The 22015-nt window shown below is 36.0% G+C and overlaps 2 protein-coding genes across 2 annotated transcripts; both read right to left on the bottom strand.

Moving 5' to 3' along the window:
- Nucleotides 1-1770: 1770 nt before the first annotated feature.
- Nucleotides 1771-4882, bottom strand: LOC122088848 (protein ACCELERATED CELL DEATH 6-like). The gene is made up of 3 exons (XM_042658205.1): nt 3979-4882; nt 3175-3713; nt 1771-2472 (listed from the first exon to the last, which is right to left on the bottom strand). The coding sequence occupies exons 1-3, from the start codon at nt 4649-4651 to the stop codon at nt 1924-1926; spliced, it is 1761 nt and encodes a 586-aa protein (XP_042514139.1). The 5' UTR covers nt 4652-4882; the 3' UTR covers nt 1771-1923.
- Nucleotides 4883-15140: 10258 nt separating this feature from the next.
- Nucleotides 15141-16073, bottom strand: LOC122088991. The gene has a single exon (XM_042658397.1). It carries the CDS (start codon nt 16071-16073, stop codon nt 15141-15143), a length of 933 nt encoding a protein of 310 aa, XP_042514331.1.
- Nucleotides 16074-22015: the final 5942 nt, after the last annotated feature.

The raw sequence follows: 22015 nt of genomic DNA, 5'->3' as shown, positions 1-22015 counted from the left end.
AACCACGAAACGGCCCAAGTATAATCCCATCTCAACCTATTATATTCTATCAGGAAAAAAAAAAAAAGTCTTACCCTATCATCTATGCGTGGCCATGATGGGTCATGGTGATCCAACTTAGTCCTAGTAGATATGACTTTTTTTTTTAGGCTGCCTCTGGTAATGTTTTTTGAACAAAAATGATGTTTCATGTTAAAAATGGAAATTTTAATTTCTGTGTTAAAATGGATTTTTTTTTTTTTTTTTTTTTTGTTTATTCAGAAATCCGACCATCTGATTTGGGAGAGAAACATACAAAAAATGGGGTTGGAGGGGTGCTTTGGCTAAAAGGCTCCGATGCCTCTTGTCAATTTCAAGCAACAAATAATTTATAGGAGAGAGAGAGAGAGAGAGAGAGAGAGAGAGAGAGAATGACCTCCTTTCCCTTTTATAGGGTAGATGTCTTGAAACCCTAATCCCCTTCAATGGTGAAATACCTTATTTGCAGGAGCCTCTTGATCTAAGATTAAACATCACCTGACTTAATTATTGATGAGGTTATTTTATGGTACATCACTTTTCTTTTTTTCTTTTTTCTCTCTGTAAAACTTGGATGTGCCCAAATTGTTTGGTTTAAGTTTAATATCCCTCGGCATTCGTTCACATAGTGGCGATGCTTGGCTGTTGCGCTCTTCCCACTGTGGACCTTTGATTTTGATATTGTCATTCTATTGTTTTTGTTGGGCAGATTTGATAAGTATGGACTGTAATTCCTCATTTAGTCCCTTACCAAAATATAAAAATAAAAATAAAATAAAAAAAATTGTCTTATTATAGATACTTATTAAAACATATTTTGATTCTATTCAAGAAAAATAAAATTTCAGAATTATTCCTCATGGCTTCTAATGAATATGGAGCCCTTACATCATCTTTAACATATTTTAAGTGGAGTCAGAATTTCAGGGAGATCCCCATCTGTATGGGGGTATGTCTATGGGAACATCTCAGAAATATTATCTTCTCTTTTTCTTTTTTTTTTCTTGGCAAATGATGGGTATCAGACCGGATCATATCGGGGCTTCAAGGATATTAGAGGAGTTGAACTCAAAACCACATGCTTCCTATTACAAAGGTCCTTTGCTAACTCAACTACCCTTTTGAGGTTCAAAAATATTTTTTTAAAATAAGAAGTTTGACAAAGAATCATAACATGAAGTAGTATTCTCTCCAAGTAACCTTATTGATGAGCCCAATTGCTTGCACAAATTAAATGGATCAGCTCCATTTATATGGTAGTCTGTCTCATTTTATCGTCGTCACAGTTGGGTTAGAAGGCACTTCTAACTACAGAGTGGAATTAGGCTATATTGTCGTATAGAGTGGTCCCTAGCCTTCCTTATCAAGGCTCCGTTTGATTGCAATAGAAATTTAAAGGGAAAGGAAAGTGAAATTTTCATACTTTAAAAAGAAATGTTTATAGTCATTACATCATATGATTATACAAACTAATTAATTTTTTTAACCATATTTAGTAATAATGTATTTTACATGTAATTTTTATTTTGCATAATATAGCAAAGGGTTTTGGATGCAAAGTAAAGTGAAATTTTATAACCAAATATAAAATGATTTGAACTTAATTTTAAAGTCACATGAGTAATGATTATATATATATTTTTTCTTTTAAGTACGAAATTTTCACTTCTCTTCCCTTATAGTGCCCTTATAACCAAACATAGTCTAAGGAAACAAGTCATTTCCCAAATGTATGTGAATTTTACGAAGACATACAACAATAAAATATGCTTAAAATGGATTAATCAAATTCTTAACATAGAAAGACTTCAAAATGAAAGAGAAAAACCATAAGCACAAGAGACAACAGTGGTTGAGGGCGTTCTCAAGGAATACAAGAGAGAGCACAGCATTACATTATTCAATTCAAGAAGACATTGAAAGAAAAACACTGAAGACTAACAAAATGAGGTAGCGGTGCCTGGAGCCCTCCAAGAACGCTATGAGCTTAAGCCCAACGTATATGAAAATTCTAGCTAGTTTCAACAAGAAAGAATAAAAAAGTTCGCAGCCAACTAATTCGATGATCAGCATGACAAACAAAAAGGCAATCCAAGAACGACGCATAGCTATCGCATAGTACTGAAGAAATTTTTGGAAGGATCCCTTGTCGAGGAGTATTGGCTTTCCATCAACGCTATTGTAGCTACCGATGACTTGAAAAACATCTGCGAAGGTGCCGGTGGTGGCAGTAAGAGATGCTACAATATGGAGGATTTTCCCCATTTTCTTTTCCCACTGTTTAACATCTGATCTTACAGTTGCTACTTCCTCTTGCTTATTCGAGTCATTGTCTATTTCCTCCTCGATCACTCCTCCTATAATCCATTTTTCTTCTCCTCTTACACTTAGTGCATAATCTGCTCGCGCAGAAGCTGTCGTCTTGGTATGTAGGTTAATCATACTCAAACTAAGCTGCAACAAAGAATATGAAATTTCAATAGGAACATCTTCTGTATGTCATTTTTTTTTCTTGGGAGGGGGGGGGGGGGGTGTTGGGATTGTGGGGGATCAAGACACTGGTTCCCATATAGAGTCCTTTTTCCCTACAAATTAACATAAAAAATTAAAGATGGGTCCATGTGATGTGACGATCCCCTAGGGATGCATGGGCCGGTCCAATTAATCAAGGCAGCCTTGAGGTAGCCCTAGCTAGCTAGGGCATCGCATGGCAAAAAACCGTTCACTTTCATGGCATATTAGTCCTTTAAAGAACAAAAAAAATGTCAAAATAAGAACAAAATCATATCATTGCTAAGCTCACAAAATATGTGAGAGACATTGCAAACATGTCCGATGATAATGAAATTTGGCTGCTGCCCAGGTCAATCCTTACTGGCAGTCAAAGGAATGGAATTTAGAAGGTTATTTTTTAAAATACTAAAATCTAGAAGGATATTTGTGAACTGTAAGGTAAATTATTTCATTTCTTTGGCAGTCAACAAGGTTTGGTTGCAACCCAAGTAGCAATCAAATTTTTTCGGTCACATGAGATCCTTTGGCGTGCATTAGGGATGATTTGCTTGTAATGCTCATGTTCGAAGCTCACATAAAAATTTAGGTTTATCATTTTTTTGAAAAAGAAAAAAGAAGAGGAAACAGATAAAGAAGACTCACCGTCACTGCTAATCTGTCTATAGGGATCAGGTTCATGATATAAATATCAATAGCTGTTTCGCCATTGTTGTTCATGGCCTTTAGATCGACTCTCCTATTTGAACAAAGAAGTCCCATATGACCCAAATCACATTGTTTGGCCGCGTGGTGAAGTGGGGTGTTTCCATCATCATCTGGTTGGTTTACGATTTCCTTAAGCTCTAATTGTTGTAAGACATACCTGATTTTCTTGTAGTTCTTACTAATCACAGCAAAGTGAAGAACATTGCGACATTTTTTGTCCAGCAACTCCACAGAATCTGGGCAACATTGGATGAGCTCTTTAAATACTTTAATACTTGATCCAAAAGCTGCGATGTGAAGTGGTGAGAGACCATCTTTGTCTAATTTATACACGCTGGAAGTATCATGCATTAGCAACTGCTTTACTATCTTGTGGCCCCATGTTTTGGACGCCGCATAGTGGAGAGCGGTCCTTCCATTTTCATCTACTTTATTCACAATTTCTCTTTCCTTCTCTAAGAGCATTTTCACCACACCTGATTTTTAATATTATTTTTTCCAAAAAAAAAAAAAAAAGACAAACCCAACATAAATTAGGTAATTGTTTAGGAGAGGGGATCAAGTCCTCTAGTACTCATGCGAGGTTAATCCACACAAATGAAATCCACCAAAGAGATCACTCCTGTACGAGAATGGTTCTTGTACAAGAACTTGATCCACACTCATTGTTTAGCTGCTCATAGAGCAAAGAGATGGAAAATGAAGAGATAAAAAAAGGCCTGGGAGCAATAGGAGAAATACCTAGGTGACCCTCAATGACCGCGACATGTAAAGCCGTCCGGCCATGTTGCCCATCGTGAGCTGGAGATGGACAAATTCGAAAGATTTGATTGAGGATTTTCGAGGATCCGCTTCTAGCAGCCAGGAAGAGTGGAGACTCCCCACCTTCCACATCAACATCATAGTTGGGATGCCCTAAATCAGGGTCTGCACCGGTCAGCAAATTCACCATTACAAGATTATTACTTCGGACAGCTTCGTGCAGGGCTGTGTTTTTGGTCTTGTTTCTCATCCTTATTTTCTCACGAGCAAGTGATGAAGAACTATTTGAGCCACTTTCTACATCATTGTCAGAAGGCCAAGGCAGAATCTTTTGGATGAGAAATTCAGCTACGGAAGTGTGGCCTTCTCTGGCCGCTACATGTAGGGCAGTATCACCTTTTGAGTTCACCTGTGTGAGAAGCGATAAGCTTCTGCTATAGTCGGTGTCACCCTCTAAACTTGAGTTGTGTTGGAGAAGCACTGCGTACACTTCCTTCACGATTTCTATGTGACCAAAACTCACGGAAACGTGAATGGCCGTGTTCTCTGCTTGTGGAGTTACTCGCAGCAGCCGGCTAGGATCTTCATTCACTAGTCGTCTGAGAAGTGTGATGTCGCCAAGTTTTGCAGCCCTGTAGAATTGAAGATCCATGGCCTCATACAACAAGACTTTAGGTGGGATGGAGAAGCAACGGAGAAGTCCACAAGGCTTTTAGATTAAGTGGAAAGAGACCATGGGGAGACGAGGAAAAGGCACAGAAACAGTTCGTAAAAGTAAAAGGTGAGACCGCCACCGCGTGAAGCCGTGGAAAAACGAAAACCAATAGTCTCCATTACACCGTCATCTACCCCTGGTGTGCTGGCCTCATCAAATTTCTACTATTCCTTCTTCTGTTTCCCTCCAAAGATGGTAAATCATGTGCCATTCCCATTAGGGTAGACCCACCACCAGGCAGTGCAGTAATTAGGAAATAAGGCAAAGTCACCACTACTGTCATTACATCAATAGGTCTCCCATCACCTTCCCCACCTCCGTGTCCCAGTCTTTGGGGAACAAAGAGTAATAAAAGCGAAGTCCCACAACTTCTTTTTTCAAATTTCCACAAGTACTTCAGTTTTTTTTCTTGGGGTGCACTACGTACGTTGCTCACTAGTAGAGTCAGAGAATGGAATTGTGCACAAGGGGCCGGCCTCAAGTGGATTGGGGTGCAAGTCATGCACAACATCTGTAAGGATTTGATCCCCATAGATGGGGATTTGATGCAGACCATGCATGGTCTGGGGTGTGGGAATTTGGGATAGTAGAATTGATTTGCTCGACTTTGTAAATATTCCATCAGGTTGTGAAAGTTCTTAATTGTCCGAATTCAGAGAAAATGTTAAGTTTTTCTTTTTATTTTTGAAGTTTAGAGTTAAAAAGGGGTCAAGTTATTTCCTGAAATCCGTTAAGTTGAGACTATGGATTTGAAGTTTTGAACACCGTCTGCTATATCATTCCTTTCTGTCTCTCTCTGTTTCTCCATTTCGTTAGAGAGCTAAGATAGAAGGAAGATAACTTTTACAGAGCAAGCATGACTGAATACTTGTCTCAGTTGAAGGAAAGTTTCAAATCCCAAAGAAGAAATTAGATATGGAGGGCTTCAAATCTTCCCTTTATTTATTTATTTATTTATTTATTTATTTTCACCAATGTTGAATAAGAATTATTCAAGTTTCACGGAAAGTAGTAAAGAGCACTAAACACCCCCTGTGAGTAGTCCAAGGTGTGACTAGTGGGAGTCGAACTTAGGTCGTCTAAGTTTATGACCCGTCCCAAGTTCATTGCTCACCAACTGCACTATCCCCTTAGGTTTAAAAGTTAATTTCAAGGTTCTCATCTTCCCTTCTCCCTCTGTTTTAGAGTTTTTTTTTTCTTTTTTAATTTATTTAATTTCTTGATTTTAACGGATTAAAAAAACCCAGAAAATCAATCATATCCTCTTCTACCGTGGGGTTTTACTTGAGCTATCCGGACAAAGAAGAGCACGTTCACTATCTCTCTACAATTTTTTCAATTAAAAATTTCTTGAAGGAGTCATACAGGAACGTCGGTTCTTTGGTATTGTTATTCTATCCGATTTTGATTTTGATTTCGATTCTATTTTGGCAACCTGAAATGGATAGAACCATAGTCAAATTTCACTGTCATTTGACAGGAAGTGTACCTAAAATTAATTTGGAGGAAGTTTTCCAATAGTGTAATAGGTGTAAGAGAAATAAATTTATCAATAGTCATAAATGTTTATGCCTATTTGTGAATGATTGGTTATACCCCAATGTTTTCTATACCCTATGAATCTCCGTGGACTATGGATGTAGATTAACTCGGTCCAATGATCTTTAAAAAAGTTGTATATGATCCACCAAAGTCTGGATTAGGCCGTCGATTCTTGTACAAAAATGATTCTAATACAAAGACCTGATCCACCCATGAGATGGTGAAGTCGCTCCTTGACATGTGTTTAAATTATAAAAAGAATATGGTGATACCATAACTCAAGGACAAAGAATACTCATTTCTTTATCGGCCCAAAAAAATACAAAAGGACGCAAGAGGAAACACCCAAAAATCATACAAAAAAGTCAAAATAAAAAGGCCTTTTTTCTCCCTCCTCTCCCTTTCTTTTGTCCCTTTTACATTGTTTTACATATGGTAACCCAAAACAATAGATGGTGAGGAGGAGAGAAACTTCTTGAAACCAAACAAAGCTTTAGCTTGTAAACTTTAACCCTGTGGGTCCCCCTCTACAGGTCCATGAGAGGAGGGAAGAAGGCAATACATAATTGGAGGAGATCCATCCCCTTACTTGTTGGCATGGGTTAGTAAAAACCACCGAAAAAACAGAGAAAAAAGAGGTCCAATAAATATGCCAAATGATACTGCCACAATAATGCTGTAGATAGTCAAGGTTCCAATGTTTGCGAGGGTATTTCTCATTTCCTTTTCTTCCCTTGTAACCTCTGCTGCTGCTGTTGTTGCCTCCTCTGCCACTGCTTCTGTTGTTTTTGGCCTATTCAGGCCAGAGCATCTTTTCTCCTTATTTGCTCCTATGATCCAGTTTTTTTCTCCTCTTACTTTTAGTGCATCCAGTGGAAACAAAATTAAAACCATCAACATCTGTTGAAGCTGCAACAAAAATGTGAAATTTCAATAGGATTGATTTTTTATTTTTAAATGGAGTGGAGATCCGACCTTCATCCACAAAAATAAAACAAAATCTAGTCAAGAGGTATAATGCTTCACTATTTACTGCTTGCTAATATATGGGTTATAGTCCATGTAATTGAGGACCCCACATATGTCTCATGGGCTAACTTTTAGGTCTTAGGTCATAGTTGTATCATCTCTTTTCTATACTTTGGATCCCCTTTCCCTTTTTGGTTGTCCCACACCTGTTGGGCTAGCTTCTGATGGGTATGGCCTTTGCCCTTGTTTAGTGGGTTTAGGATTTATCTGTTGTATCTGTTTTCCTTTTTCTTTTTTTTAAATATATATTTGATTCACCCAAAAATAAACTTTTAGGTTATAGTAAACAAGGAAATTTGCTCAAACTCTCAGATGTCATCAAATAGAGATAACTATAAAATACAAAATATATATGGCTAGTAGTTTAAAAAAAGAGAATAAGGAAGAAGCAGAAATAAAGAAATGGCTCACCGATGAAATCGAAATTGTGTATTGGACAGGGGGGATCAAATGTAAAATATCAGCAGTTGTCTGGCCCTTCTTGTTCGTGGCCTTTACGTCTACTTTCATTCTGTTACTATATGAAAGAAAATGATTTATAAGCATGAAAGAGCCTAATGTGGCCGCGAGGTGGAATGGGGTGTTTCCGTCATCTGGCTTGTTTATGAGTTCCTCAAGCTCTTGTTGCTTTAAGGCGAACCTGATTTTCCTGTGATCCTTGCTCATCATAGCAAAGTGAAGAACATTATGATTCATTTTGTCCAGTAACTCCCCAGTATCTAGGCAGAATTGAATGAGTTCCCGAAATACCTCAATGCTTGATTCAAGAGCAGCAATGTGAAGTGCTGAGAGACCATCCTTATCCAATAGATATGCATTGGAAGTATCATGCTTTAGCAACTGCTGCACTATCTCGAGGCTTCTTTTGGATACCGCATAGTGGAGAGGGTCCTTCCATTTTCATCTACCTTATTCACAAGTTCTCCTGTCTTCTTTAAGAGTATTTTCACCACATCTGATGTTTTAATAAGAAAACAAAGACAAAATAAATTAATTGTTTTGCTGCTCATGAATTAGCTAGCTAGGATGATGCCAAATCTGAGAAGCCAAGTAGTTGCAACCCTGCTCGTAGCCTAAAAAAGGGAATAATTGACCTGCTCCCTTAGGTTCACAAATACCCTCCTTGATTTCATACCCGTACGAGGATGATTCTCGTACGAGGACCTGATCTGCTCTCCCTTGATTTAAGGTTGTGCATGGTAGTCTTTCTGTTTCAGAAATGACATTTCGTGCCAAAACCAGAATTTTCTGTTTCTATGTCAAAATTCCGTTTTGAAATAAAACTCAAATGTTGGAACATGGTTATCATGTTCTAGCATTTCTCGTTTCTGGTATTTTTTTTTTTTAATCCAGTTTGTTTAAAATAAAAGAATAAAAAAAAAAAAAAAAAAAAGGAAAAACGAACCATGGACACATCAAACAGAAGATTCAGTTTTCTTGTTCCAATAAAATGAAAAAACACTAGAAACGTTTTTTCGGATGACTACCAAATGCAGCCTAAGTAGTTTAAAAAATACCCTTTGAGATTCAATTTCTTAGAACTACTTAATTGCAATCCATGCAGCAGCCAAATTTTGTCCACAAATATCCAATACTAAGGTGTAAAAGCATCTCCAGTTGTTGCACCGATGTAGCGAGCTTCAGGTGGCTGGAAGCCTCTTAAGGCGCATGCCAAGATATTCTCAATTTCCGACGCTCACCACACCTCACCACTCACTGCGGAGGATGTAGACTCAATACTAAGAAGTGAGAATCAGCACCAAGCTTCTCCTCAACGACGGCCACATGTAAAGTTGTCCGGCCATGTGGTCCACAGTGAGCTGGAGATGGACAAATGAGAAAGATTTGGTTGAGAATATCCAAGAGTCCATCTCTAGCAGCAAGGTAGAGTGGAGACTCCCCACGTCCTTCCGCATGATCAGCATCATAGTTGGGATTCCCTAAATTAGGATCTGCTCTAATCAGCAAATTCACCATCACAAGATCATTTCTTCTCACAGCTTCGTGCAGGGCTGTGTTTTTGCTCTTGTTTCTCATCCTTATTTTCTCACGAGCAACTGAAATAATTTCACTTTCGACGTCATGGTCAAAAGGCACGATCTTATCAATGAGAAATTGAGCTATGGAAGGGTGGCCTCCTCTGACCGCTACATGAAGGGCAGTCTCTCCTACTGAGTTCACTTGTGTGAGAAGTGATAGGCTTCTACTGTAGTCTGTTTCGCCTTCTAAACTTGAATTGTGTTGGAGAAGCGCAATGTACACTTCCTTTACAAAGTCTATGTGACCAAACCTCATAGAGACGTGAACGGTTGTGTTCTCTTGTGGAATTACTCTCAACAATCAGCTTGAATCTTCACTCACTACTTGTCTGAGAAGTGTAATGTCACCAAGTTTTGCAGCCTTGTAGAGTTGAGGATCCATGGCCTGATACAACGTAATAGTCGTTATCTCCTGGGGAAAGGGAGAAGTCCACACGGCTTTCTAAATTATTATGCTGCAAGGAAATTTATAAATAAATAGTCGTTTTACTCTTTCACTTTATCCGATTCCCTACCAATCGTATTGAAAAATTTGATGTTCCTCCTTCCTGGTTCACACGCGATAAAAACGGAAATGAGAAAGAGAGAGGGAGGATATGTAGCCAGCTTTTTTTTCTTTTTTTCTTTTTGTCCCTTCCCGATTTTAAAGTGATTCAAAGGAAAATTCTTTAACCCAAAATATATATATATATATATATATATGTATGTGTATGTATAGGTGTTTGTGAACCTAAGATGATGGATGAAGATGATTGGTCTTTCATAGGTTTAGGAAAAAAAAGTTATAAATATATTTTGGTAAAAGATTTTGTGCTTCACCATGTGTTATGAGTGGTTATACACATAACTGTTGGATAGGCGATAAGGGTATATGGTGCATTCATTCACCCCCAATCAATAGTTGTGTACATGTACGATCGCGCACAATATAAAACTTCTCCCCATATATTTTTAAAGAGGAAAGAATGCTAGCTGCTAGAATGTGTCTATGCGTAGACAAAACAGGTGCTAAAAGACCATGTTGCACTGTGTTGAAGATGCTCGCACCTTTTAGCATGTACCTGCATGCGGGTAGCATTCTTTTGCTCTGTTTCTAGTTATAATATATACTATTTTTGTTGTCCCTCCTTACAAATTCGAGAGTAAATTTTTTCTTTTTTAAGTAAAGAATTCCTCTTTATTCAATAGTGTCGTTCAGCCACTTCAAGTCATGGTCCACATAGAAATGGATTTTCTTGCATGTTAAAGCTCTCAACATCGTGATATGTTGTAAGAGAGTTTTTTTTTTTTTTTTTTTCAAAGAATCTCATTTGTGCAACATGTGGGAAACAAACCATGGCCCACATGAAACAGGTTTCTCATATTGGTAAAGCTCTCAATATTAGTGACTTGTTGAAGGATCTTTCTTTGAAGAGAATCTCATTTGTGCTTGTCTGGAAAGCAAGAAAAGGGGGAAAAAAAAGTGTGAAATGAAGAAAGGTAAGAATTTACATTAGCTAGGGCTATACTATTTTATGCCTCAAGATTTTTTTTTTTTTTTTTTTTTTTTTTTTTCTGGGTGTGTGGGGTAAGGTACAGAAGAAATAATTTCCATATTTTGTATTACGGAAAAGTTTATTCATGTTGTCAAAGTATAATTTCTTTCTCACATAGGTTTTATTATTATTTTCTCTCCTGCTTTGAATATGTGAGCTCCGTGTAAATGATACATTTTTAAGACTATCATTTATGTAATGTGCATGTAGAGTCCTTCCCACACTAGCAATGTAGGAAACTCTCTTCCTTTACTTATTAGCAAGCATTTTATGTTGAAAAAAAATTGAACGCAACCCAGCTAGTCGGATTGTAATGGTATTCCTTTTGAAGCCTCAAAATATACTTGAGGTAAGTCTGGTTCCTTGACCCAGCCCCAGCATCTATGCATAAACGGTTGATATGCACTTGCCTGGCCCTGTGGACCGGGCCTTGCCATGAAATAATAGGAATTGACAATTTGAAGACATGACTTCCACAAGCCATGACACCTCTGACCTTGTGGAGATTCATACTGGACCTAGGCCCATATATGCCTAAACCCAAACAATGTGGTCCACAGAGCACACTGATAAGCCCCAAATGTCGAACTGGATCAATCATATTTATTATTATTTTTATTATTATTATATTCCTTCAAAACTACTACCAGTGAAGAAGTAAGCTAACTATTTCAAAAAAAACCAGCCAAACTATTAAAAACCAGTTAAGAACAGGTCAAACTGAAGAGAATTAGGGTTTTCTCGAGAATGAAATGGTGATTTTGTGTTCTGGGGGACAACTTAGAGAATAAAATTGCATTTCGTAATTTTACTTTGCAGAATATCAATCCCGCCATTCTCTGAGAATAAAAAAAGCAGAATCAAAATTTTTTTGGTTCCTCTTTATCTTTCTCCAACACTTCAATAGAACAAGAATAAGATGCCCGACACTGATCTCTTTTCTTTTCATTCTTTGGAACCTGATTTTTTAGCCGATGAGTCCAAAGATGGTATATGTTATTTTTTTTTTAAGATTTTCTGGTGAGTATAGACTTTTTGTGCACCACAACTCATCTAGCACAGTTATTAATAATAATAATAATAATAATAATATAATTTTGGGATATCATAAACAAGCTTAATTTATTGAGACTCTGAAGAGAGAGAGAGAGAGAGAGAGAGAGAGAGAGAGAGAGTATTTTTATTAAAATGGATTTTGAATGATTTTACCGTTACCATAGACCTTATAAGCTATGTTTGATTGTAAAAGGAATTAAAGTGAAGGGAAATGAAATTTTCATACTTAGGAAATAAATATATATAATAATTACCCATGTGACTTGAACATTAATTTCCAATCATTCCATATTTAGTTATAAAATTTCGCTTTGCTTTACTTTGCATCCAAAATCCTTTGTTATAATATGTAAAATAAAAATTACATGTAAAATATATATTTATTAAATATAGTTAAAAAAAAATTAAGTAGTTTATACAATCATATAGCCATATAGGGTAATGATTATAAACATCTCTTTTTAAAGTATGAAAATTGCTCTTTTTCCCCGTTAAATTTTCATTGCAATCAAATAGAGCCATAAAGGATCAGCCAAGCCGGCTAATCCCACCAATCTAACACCAATATTTTGATAATGGGCTTCGAATAGAAAGAATAGGATAAATTAAAATGATTAAAGAAAAAAATATGGTGCCAAACTCACAAGACGTTAACCTCTCATATACTTTACCAAAAATACAAAAAACCTCTCTTGTAGACATTTGGACAATTGGACTTTCGACCGCATTTCTACACGTAGCTTGGATGCAACAAAAGCAAAGTAAAAAATGGAACGGATTTGCTTGTAAAACACGTAAAAGGAATTAAATACACTGTATTGTAATACCACATTAGTTGTTTTTTAGAAAGTGTACCCGATGTTGATGTATAAGAGATTTCTTGTTTTCCTTGCTTTACATTATAGGGAGGACCTGCACATATGTTGTAGTAAAACCAACAGAGTTGGTTGAGTCATATCAAAAATAGACACTCAACGTTTGATACGCCACCTACAGTAAATAAAATTTGGGAATTCTATGTTTTACCTCCAAGGTAAAACAATCACTGATCTTTGTCTGATTATACACAGACTTTGATCCTTTGGAAAAGAAAGGCTAGACTCACTAAGTATGGTTTGGTCAAAACAAAGAAGAAAGAGAGAAATAGTGTTTAGCCAAAAAAACAAAAAGAATACCATACTTAAAGATGTACCTATGTATAGGTGCTACCTATACACTTGTCCGCATATGAATACCTCTCTGTACTCATACAGACATGTCTACGTATGAATACATCATTGTACATATAAGTGGATATATACGACACCTATGCGTATTTGAATTTAAAATTCAAATCTGATGCAAAAAGATAAGTATCTCTTGACCCACACGCCCCCGCCCCCGCCCCCGCCCTGACCTCGACCTCGCCTTGGCCATAGCTCAGCTTGACTTGGCTCGACTCGACACGCATGCGTGATTCAAAAGCACCCCAAGAACCCCGCCCCACACAGACACACATGAGAGGGGAGAGGAACTTCTTCGTTCTAGGCATGGTTTTAGTGCACAGTGTCTGATTGGATATCAGACATTTCAAAATTGATACAGTATTGACACATATTGATATTAGTTCTTCTCCTAAGAAGCAGGTTTTCTTGACATTTTACCCCTGGTCTGTATCATTCACTCGATACAACATTTTCCATGTTTCTTGGCATCTTACATGAAATTAACTTATTATTCTCTTATGATATTATTTTGTTACACTTCATTGATTTTTGTGCTCTCCTATTGTATTTATTCAAAAAACCCTCTCCCTCAGATATTTTATATTTTTTTATCTTTCATTTATATTAGAAAAAGAATTTGTGTATGCTCATCTGGTAAATGTTGACAAAGATATTCTTTAGGCCGGGAGGATAAAGTTTTTTTTCTTTTTCCAATCATCTAATTCATGCGATTTATATGAGAGCGTACAATCCTCAAATTCAAATAGTTGATAAGAAAAACTTATTTATGGGTTTAGAATCTACTCAAGGTTTCTCTTCTGAATAGGTCAAACTTAGAATAGAAAAACAATCAAACTCTAAGTTTAAAACGTATCGGCATATTGTATAACTTTAGGGAAAGGAACACCCCTACACTCTTGGGTGTGAAAATGATCATCACATTTGGGTGTAAATGAGTCTTTTCACACCCAATTATGTCAGGGCATTTGGAACACCAGACGAGCAAGATTCTTTTTTCCCATAACTTCATCTTACATTCTATGGAAAAATTCTTCAATTAGATAGTTTACATTTTGGAAAAGGTTACCTGAGCCACCTGGAGAGGGTATGCTAACAGCCTCTCACTTTATCTCTTTTTCGCACAAGAAATGATCTCATTGCCAACCTATGTACAAAACTATGCCACTATTTCTCATTGGTGCACTCATGTGCTCCTCTTAGCTGATTGTTTAGAAAATCCTCTCCGTTTATATCTTTTCTCACTCTGCACCTATAATAGACTCTTCTTCACCATTACCCATAAAATACTTTTACATTAGGATTTTTTTTTCTCATCTTCAACTCTAGAACCTATAATAGACTCTAGAAGAAAAAGAAATTTTGCTGAAGCTCACCTTAAAATATTGACAAATGAGTTTCTTCAGAGGATCAGGGATAAAACATAAAAAGGAAAATAATGAAGTATCAAAATATGGATCAAAAGATAATAATTATATGATCAGTTTAGTATTAGACATTTATCCCTTTATTTAATGGATATCAAAACAAAATAATTAAATAAGCGTATCCATTAAACACTGGTAATAAATAATATACAACAACAAAAATAATCCAGAATTCCGGATCACTAACCCATATGTGCCTCTTCACGATAGATAATATTGTGTGTCTTTTGTTTTCATAAATACTTATTCATACATTTTTTTCTTTAACACTACAATGCCACTAATGGGCCAGGATTTGATCCATTGACCAAACCTCGGGCATGTTCTTAAGTGACTAGAGCAAATGTCAGACCGCAGGCCAAGCGTAGGTGTGCTTCATGCATTTTTAATGATAAGCAAAATGACACATATCGTCACCTACCAATAGGCCATAGTTGTGTATATCTCACCTAACCGTTAATATATACAAATAACACCTTAAAACGGGTAGGTGATCCAGACTCGGATATATGAGCCCAAACAACGCAACAAACTCCACCTAATTAAAGTATCCCTATAGCTCTGAACTTCAGATTTTAAACCCTTGAAGATTCACTATCCACTTTATTAGCATGCCGGGTTGCCCTACAGTCACAATAGAAAACCGTATAAACCACGTAACTCCAAAGCACAATCATCCCAAACAAACAAATTAAGCCCATTTTATCCACAAGCCCCATCATCACTACCATCATGGTCTCATCCTGACCGTCCAATGAAACCCTAAAGCCCCACCCAACACCACGAGAGATCAAAACCAGAAAACCAGCCAAAAGCCACCCACAAAACCGCCTTCCCTCCATCAGCTCCCACCCAACCCTTATAGCTTCCCACCCAAACCGCTCTTCCAACACCGAAACCACCATAGCAAAACTTAAAACCGCCATTAATTCCACCTCCAAAACTGCTCCCAAAACCACCATCAACCACTGGGCATGTACGCTCCACCCTACCAAAGTCGTAACCGTACGCATCAAGTGTACGTAGATCACCATTATGACAAATACGCAGATCGACGTAACAAACGCGCTCTTCCACGTTACCCGAACGGCTGACACCGCCGTTTGTAAGTTCGGCCGCTTCCCGGCACACGCCAATGCCGTCGAGTTAACGGACGTTATCATGGCAAAAAGAGAAAGACCATAACAAGGGATCCAAAACAGAGCTTTAATACAGAGTAGAGAGGCCGTATCGACTCGGATTTGCTTCCATATTTCTCGAGCCTCGAATCGTGTTGGTGAAAGCCCCGCTATGGCTTCAAGATGATAGATTTGGGCTTTCAAGGGATGAGAATAGAGAGATAATGAGAAAATGTGGAGAGAGAAAGGAAAGATGGTGAGGATGGAGATGGAAATAAATAGTTTGGGGTTTCTGAAGAGAATTTTGATGGAATCGGTAATGGTGTAGAGACCACAGGGATGACGATCTTCGTGGAGAGCGAACTCGAGCTGCTCTGTTGCTTCAGACATTCTCTGCTTCTTCTTCTTCTTCTTCTTCTTCTTCTTCTTCTTCTTCTCTTCTTGTTCTTCCTCTTTTTGGGCTGTTTATGTTGCGATTCATTCTCAGGCTCTGTGGCGTGTTATCTATGTTGCTTCGTCAGTTAATTCATTTTATTCGATTGCTTTTCGGCTGTATTACGGAAATACCCTTCTATTGTAATTTTTGTGGTTGCGGGAGTGGACGATTGCGATCAATTCTTTGGAGTCACGTGTAGGTCCTGTGTTGTGAGGAGTGTCGGATTGGATAAGACCGAAAAGAGTTCTATTGTTTCGTCCTCTAGATTTAATTAGATTAACGTTAGGTTCTCCTTGCTTGCAAGGGAAATTCATCCAACCGTTTTGGTCCAATTGGGTCATTGATTCAATGAAACTTGACTTTTCCACCTTCGAGGGTTCAAATTGCCCGGTTTCAATTCAACATATATCCACCCAACACTGGTCTAACCACTAGTTAAGATACAAACCAGATCAACAGAACCAGCACAAAACCAAGCAATTGTCCCTGTAATTTCTTCAATATACATTGTCCAATTCAGAAAATAAGATCATCCTAGACATCGATATAAGAATAAATTACTTTCGTTCAACTTTTAAAAAGTCTTACAATCATAATTAAGAATTCATTGTTTTCATCCCATTTTTAAAAAGTCTTACAATCATAAATAAGAAGTCATTGTCTTCATTCTACTTTCAAAAAATTCCTACAATAAATACATCAAACTTTAGACTTTGCATTCTTCATCAATTGGATTTGTCTTGCATACTCCTCCAAAGGATATTCATTACCTTTCATAGCCTTGCCTTGGCGTATCAGATTTAACAGTATCCTGCAATATAGAAAAATTAACCTATATTGTGTTTGAATGCTAAGAAAATAAAAAGGACATCTTTTAATAAATAAATAAATAAAAAGACACATTAGAGTGAAATTATTGGCTCTTAAACTAGTATTAGGATTGCCTACTCAATCAACAATAAATGTATTTATAGTCTGTCACCATATACTCTTATACTTATGTACTTTTATGGCCAGCAATTCAAAAGCATTACAAAACTCTATTTCTAGTAAGTGGTCAAGTCCCAAATTCTTCCATCAAAGCTAAGCCAATTGTCATTCTCCTAAATTGAATATCATTATGTACGATTCTTTGCATAGTTGAAGTGGTATGAGATGAATTTGTTAATAGCGAAAGGTAAATAATTTATAAATATAAAGGAGTGGAGAATAAGTGCAATCTATTTGTCAATTTTTAGAAGGAAGGAAAAAAGAATCCTTAGCATTCTAATAGAGGGTGCCATTTGTGCAATATATTGAGTGAACTAGTAGATATAAATTGATATACCAATTCATCTCAAACCCTAATAATAAACAAAATGTTAATTTCACTAACTTCCCTTGAAACAAAAATATTCTTTCTAAAGGGAAAATATTTTTTGAGAAAGAATGCATGGCACTTGTGCCCATACATATGGGGGGTAAAACGACTGACTCGCCCCAAGAAAAGGAAAGTGACTCTTCTATAGATATTTTCTTATTTGCTTCCATTGTCCCATGTAGAAACTGTATTCCTTCACAGGAAAGACTTCCTCATAAAGAATCCTCCTCAGATTACAAGGGAGATATTCCCTGAAAATATCACCCCAAAAAAAAAAAAATCTCATTTTCCAGAAAATGAGAATTAACATACTATGAGCTTATGACCTATATCCTATATAAATCTAAGACTTAAACTCAATTAGGAATCAAATCCTTTCTGACAAATTAACCCAGAAACTTGCTGGAAAGCAAGTGGAATTTACCATGAAAAACAAATTTGAACTTACTATAAATGAATGAAATTAGATTACTCAGGATAATAAACATAGCATGTCACTAAATTAACCCCAAAAAAAATTACGAGGATTACGATATTAACCCTATACACATAAATCACTATAAGAAAACACATTTTTGGCGACGGAAAAAAAGCGTCGCAAAAAATAAAAAAATCGTCGCTAAAAATAGAGGCGACGGTTAATTTTCCGTCGCCTATACTGCCGCAGCTAAAAATAGGGGACGAGAAAACATGGGTGGTTGGGAAAATTAATATTAGCGATGGAATTATATTTTTCGTCGAAATTCATTTATAGCAACAGTATAAAAAAATCCGTCGCAAAAAATGTATATGCCAACAGTAGTTATCCATCGCCTAAGCCTAATAATAATCTATTTATAGAAACGGTATAATAAAACTTGTCACCAAATATAAATTAAAAAAAAATATATATATTTATATTAGTAAATTTTACATATTATGGAAATTGTCCCTGTAATTACTTCAATATACATTGTCCAATTCAGAAAATAAGATCATCCTAGACATCGATATAAGAATTCATTGTTTTCATCCCATTTTCAAAAAGTCTTACAATCATAAATAAGAAGTCATTGTCTTCATTCTACTTTCAAAAAATTCCTACAATAAATACATCAAACTTTAGACTTTGCATTCTTCATCAATTGGATTTGTCTTGCATACTCCTCCAAAGGATATTCATTACCTTTCATAGCCTTGCCTTGGCGTATCAGATTTAATAGTATCCTGCAATATAGAAAAATTAACCTATACTGTGTTTGAATGCTAAGAAAATAAAAAGGACATCTTTTAATAAATAAATAAATAAAAAGACACATTAGAGTGAAATTATTGGCTCTTAAACTAGTATTAGGATTGCCTACTCAATCAACAATAAATGTATTTATAGTCTGTCACCATATACTCTTATACTTATGTACTTTTATGGCCAGCAATTCAAAAGCATTACAAAACTCTATTTCTAGTAAGTGGTCAAGTCCCAAATTCTTCCATCAAAGCTAAGCCAATTGTCATTCTCCTAAATTGAATATCATTATGTACGATTCTTTGCATAGTTGAAGTGGTATGAGATGAATTTGTTAATAGCGAAAGGTAAATAATTTATAAATATAAAGGAGTGGAGAAAAAAGAATCCTTAGCATTCTAATAGAGGGTGCCATTTGTGCAATATATTGAGTGAACTAGTAGATATAAATTGATATACCAATTCATCTCAAACCCTAATAATAAACAAAATGTTAATTTCACTAACTTCCCTTGAAACAGAAATATTCTTTCTAAAGGGAAAATATTTTCTGAGAAAGAATACATGGCACTTGTGCCCATACATATGGGGGGTAAAACGACTGACTCGCCCCAAGAAAAGGAAAGTGACTCTTCTATAGATATTTTCTTGTTTGCTTCCATTGTCCCATGTAGAAACCGTATTCCTTCACAGGAAAGACTTCCTCATAAAGAATCCTCCTCAGATTACAAGGGAGATATTCCCTGAAAATATCACCCCAAAAAAAAAAAAATCTCATTTTCCAGAAAATGAGAATTAACATACTATGAGCTTATGACCTATATCCTATATAAATCTAAGACTTAAACTCAATTAGGAATCAAATCCTTTCTGACAAATTAACCCAGAAACTTGCTGGAAAGCAAGTGGCATTTACCATGAAAAACAAATTTGAACTTACTATAAATGAATGAAATTAGATTACTCAGGATAATAAACATAGCATGTCACTAAATTAACCCCAAAAACAATTACGAGGATTACAACATTAACCCTATACACATAAATCACTATAAGAAAACACATTTTTGGCGACGGAAAAAAAGCGCCGCTAAAAATAGAGGCGACGGTTAATTTTCCGTCGCCTATACTGCCGCAGCTAAAAATAGGGGACGAGAAAACATGGGTGGTTGGGAAAAATAATATTAGCGATGGAATTATATTTTTCGTCGAAATTCATTTATAGCAACCGTATAAAAAAATCCGTCGCAAAAAATGTATATGCCAACAGTAATTATCCATCGCCTAAGCCTAATAATAATCTATTTATAGAAACGGTATAATAAAACTTGTCACCAAATATAAAATTAAAAAAAAAAAATATTTATATTAGTAAATTTTACATATTATGGAAATTGTCCCTGTAATTACTTCAATATACATTGTCCAATTCAGAAAATAAGATCATCCTAGACATCGATATAAGAATAAATTACTTTCGTTCAACTTTTAAAAAGTCTTACAATCATAATTAAGAATTCATTGTTTTCATCCCATTTTCAAAAAGTCTTAGAATCATAAATAAGAAGTCATTGTCTTCATTCTACTTTCAAAAAATTCCTACAATAAATACATCAAACTTTAGACTTTGCATTCTTCATCAATTGGATTTGTCTTGCATACTCCTCCAAAGGATATTCATTACCTTTCATAGCCTTGCCTTGGCGTATCAGATTTAATAGTATCCTGCAATATAGAAAAATTAACCTATACTGTGTTTGAATGCTAAGAAAATAAAAAGGACATCTTTTAATAAATAAATAAATAAAAAGACACATTAGAGTGAAATTATTGGCTCTTAAACTAGTATTAGGATTGCCTACTCAATCAACAATAAATGTATTTATAGTCTGTCACCATATACTCTTATACTTATGTACTTTTATGGCCAGCAATTCAAAAGCATTACAAAACTCTATTTCTAGTAAGTGGTCAAGTCCCAAATTCTTCCATCAAAGCTAAGCCAATTGTCATTCTCCTAAATTGAATATCATTATGTACGATTCTTTGCATAGTTGAAGTGGTATGAGATGAATTTGTTAATAGCGAAAGGTAAATAATTTATAAATATAAAGGAGTGGAGAAAAAAGAATCCTTAGCATTCTAATAGAGGGTGCCATTTGTGCAATATATTGAGTGAACTAGTAGATATAAATTGATATACCAATTCATCTCAAACCCTAATAATAAACAAAATGTTAATTTCTAATTAGCACTTAAGTGGGTGCATGGGTAACTATGCTTTTACACATGTAGATTGACAAGCACATGCCTGAGAGGAATGGCCACCCATGCGAACAAGAGATGGGAGGGAAACACTCAAACCCAGAAATGGATATGGTTAATTAAGTTTCAGAGCTTTAAAACGAGATATACACAAGAGGAATCCTATAGAAAGGATGCAGTAATGGGATTTGGATGTGAAAGAAAAAATTGAGTGTATGTAGATCTGCATGCACTACCAACTCTAGAAGCCCTAAAAGAAGTTGAAACAGCTTTATCTAATTTCTTAAAATTTCTATCTTTGGAATCCATTTTCCTTTTCTCTTTTTTTTCTTTTGGATTTTGGTGATTCCATTGTTCAAGAAAGCCAGGGTGAAGAACACGAAAAAAAAAAAAAAACATCCAAGGCCCTGCATAGGATTCCCGATAAACCACCCCAACCCACACAACTAAATCATACACTCACTTAACAATTTCTTCTGTTTCTTCTTCTACCATCACTAGCTAGAGCTCACTCTTCCTCCTCTCGTTCTATTCCTCAAGTCCATCAAGGTGAGCCCATAACCACTCCTCTTCAATACTTTCCTTTTTCTCATTCAGTCCCACTTGGTTCCCATTCTTGCAATTCCTATTCGCGGCAACCCATTTAGCTGCATTCAAGTTCAGACAAAATTGAATGTAATTTATGGGTTATTAGGAGTTTAAGACTAAATGTCACTCTCATAGTTGAACTCCAAGCCAAGTAAAACTGATTTTACTCAATCGTGGCTTTTCCTGTTCGAAAAACTTTTCATAACTCTCTCTCTCTCTCTGGCTTTAGCATAGATTTAACTTTCAAGTTGGGTGTGGCACTACTTATTGGTCTAACCATCAGCAATATTAAAAGGAAGTGGTGTTACTATAGCCCCAAGAGGGGCAATTTGTGTCTCTTTTGCTTTACATGGAAGTAGATGTTTGTGATATGGGCTACTAGTGTGGGAGAGTTGGATCATCTATTGGCATTCATTGGTTAGGATGTAGGGTCATTTGAATTTTTCAGTAAGTAACTT

The sequence above is a fragment of the Macadamia integrifolia genome, chromosome 9 (assembly GCF_013358625.1).
Source record: "Macadamia integrifolia cultivar HAES 741 chromosome 9, SCU_Mint_v3, whole genome shotgun sequence".
In the NCBI taxonomy this organism is placed as follows: domain Eukaryota; kingdom Viridiplantae; phylum Streptophyta; class Magnoliopsida; order Proteales; family Proteaceae; genus Macadamia; species Macadamia integrifolia.
This window is presented reverse-complemented; position numbering and strand designations above follow the sequence as displayed.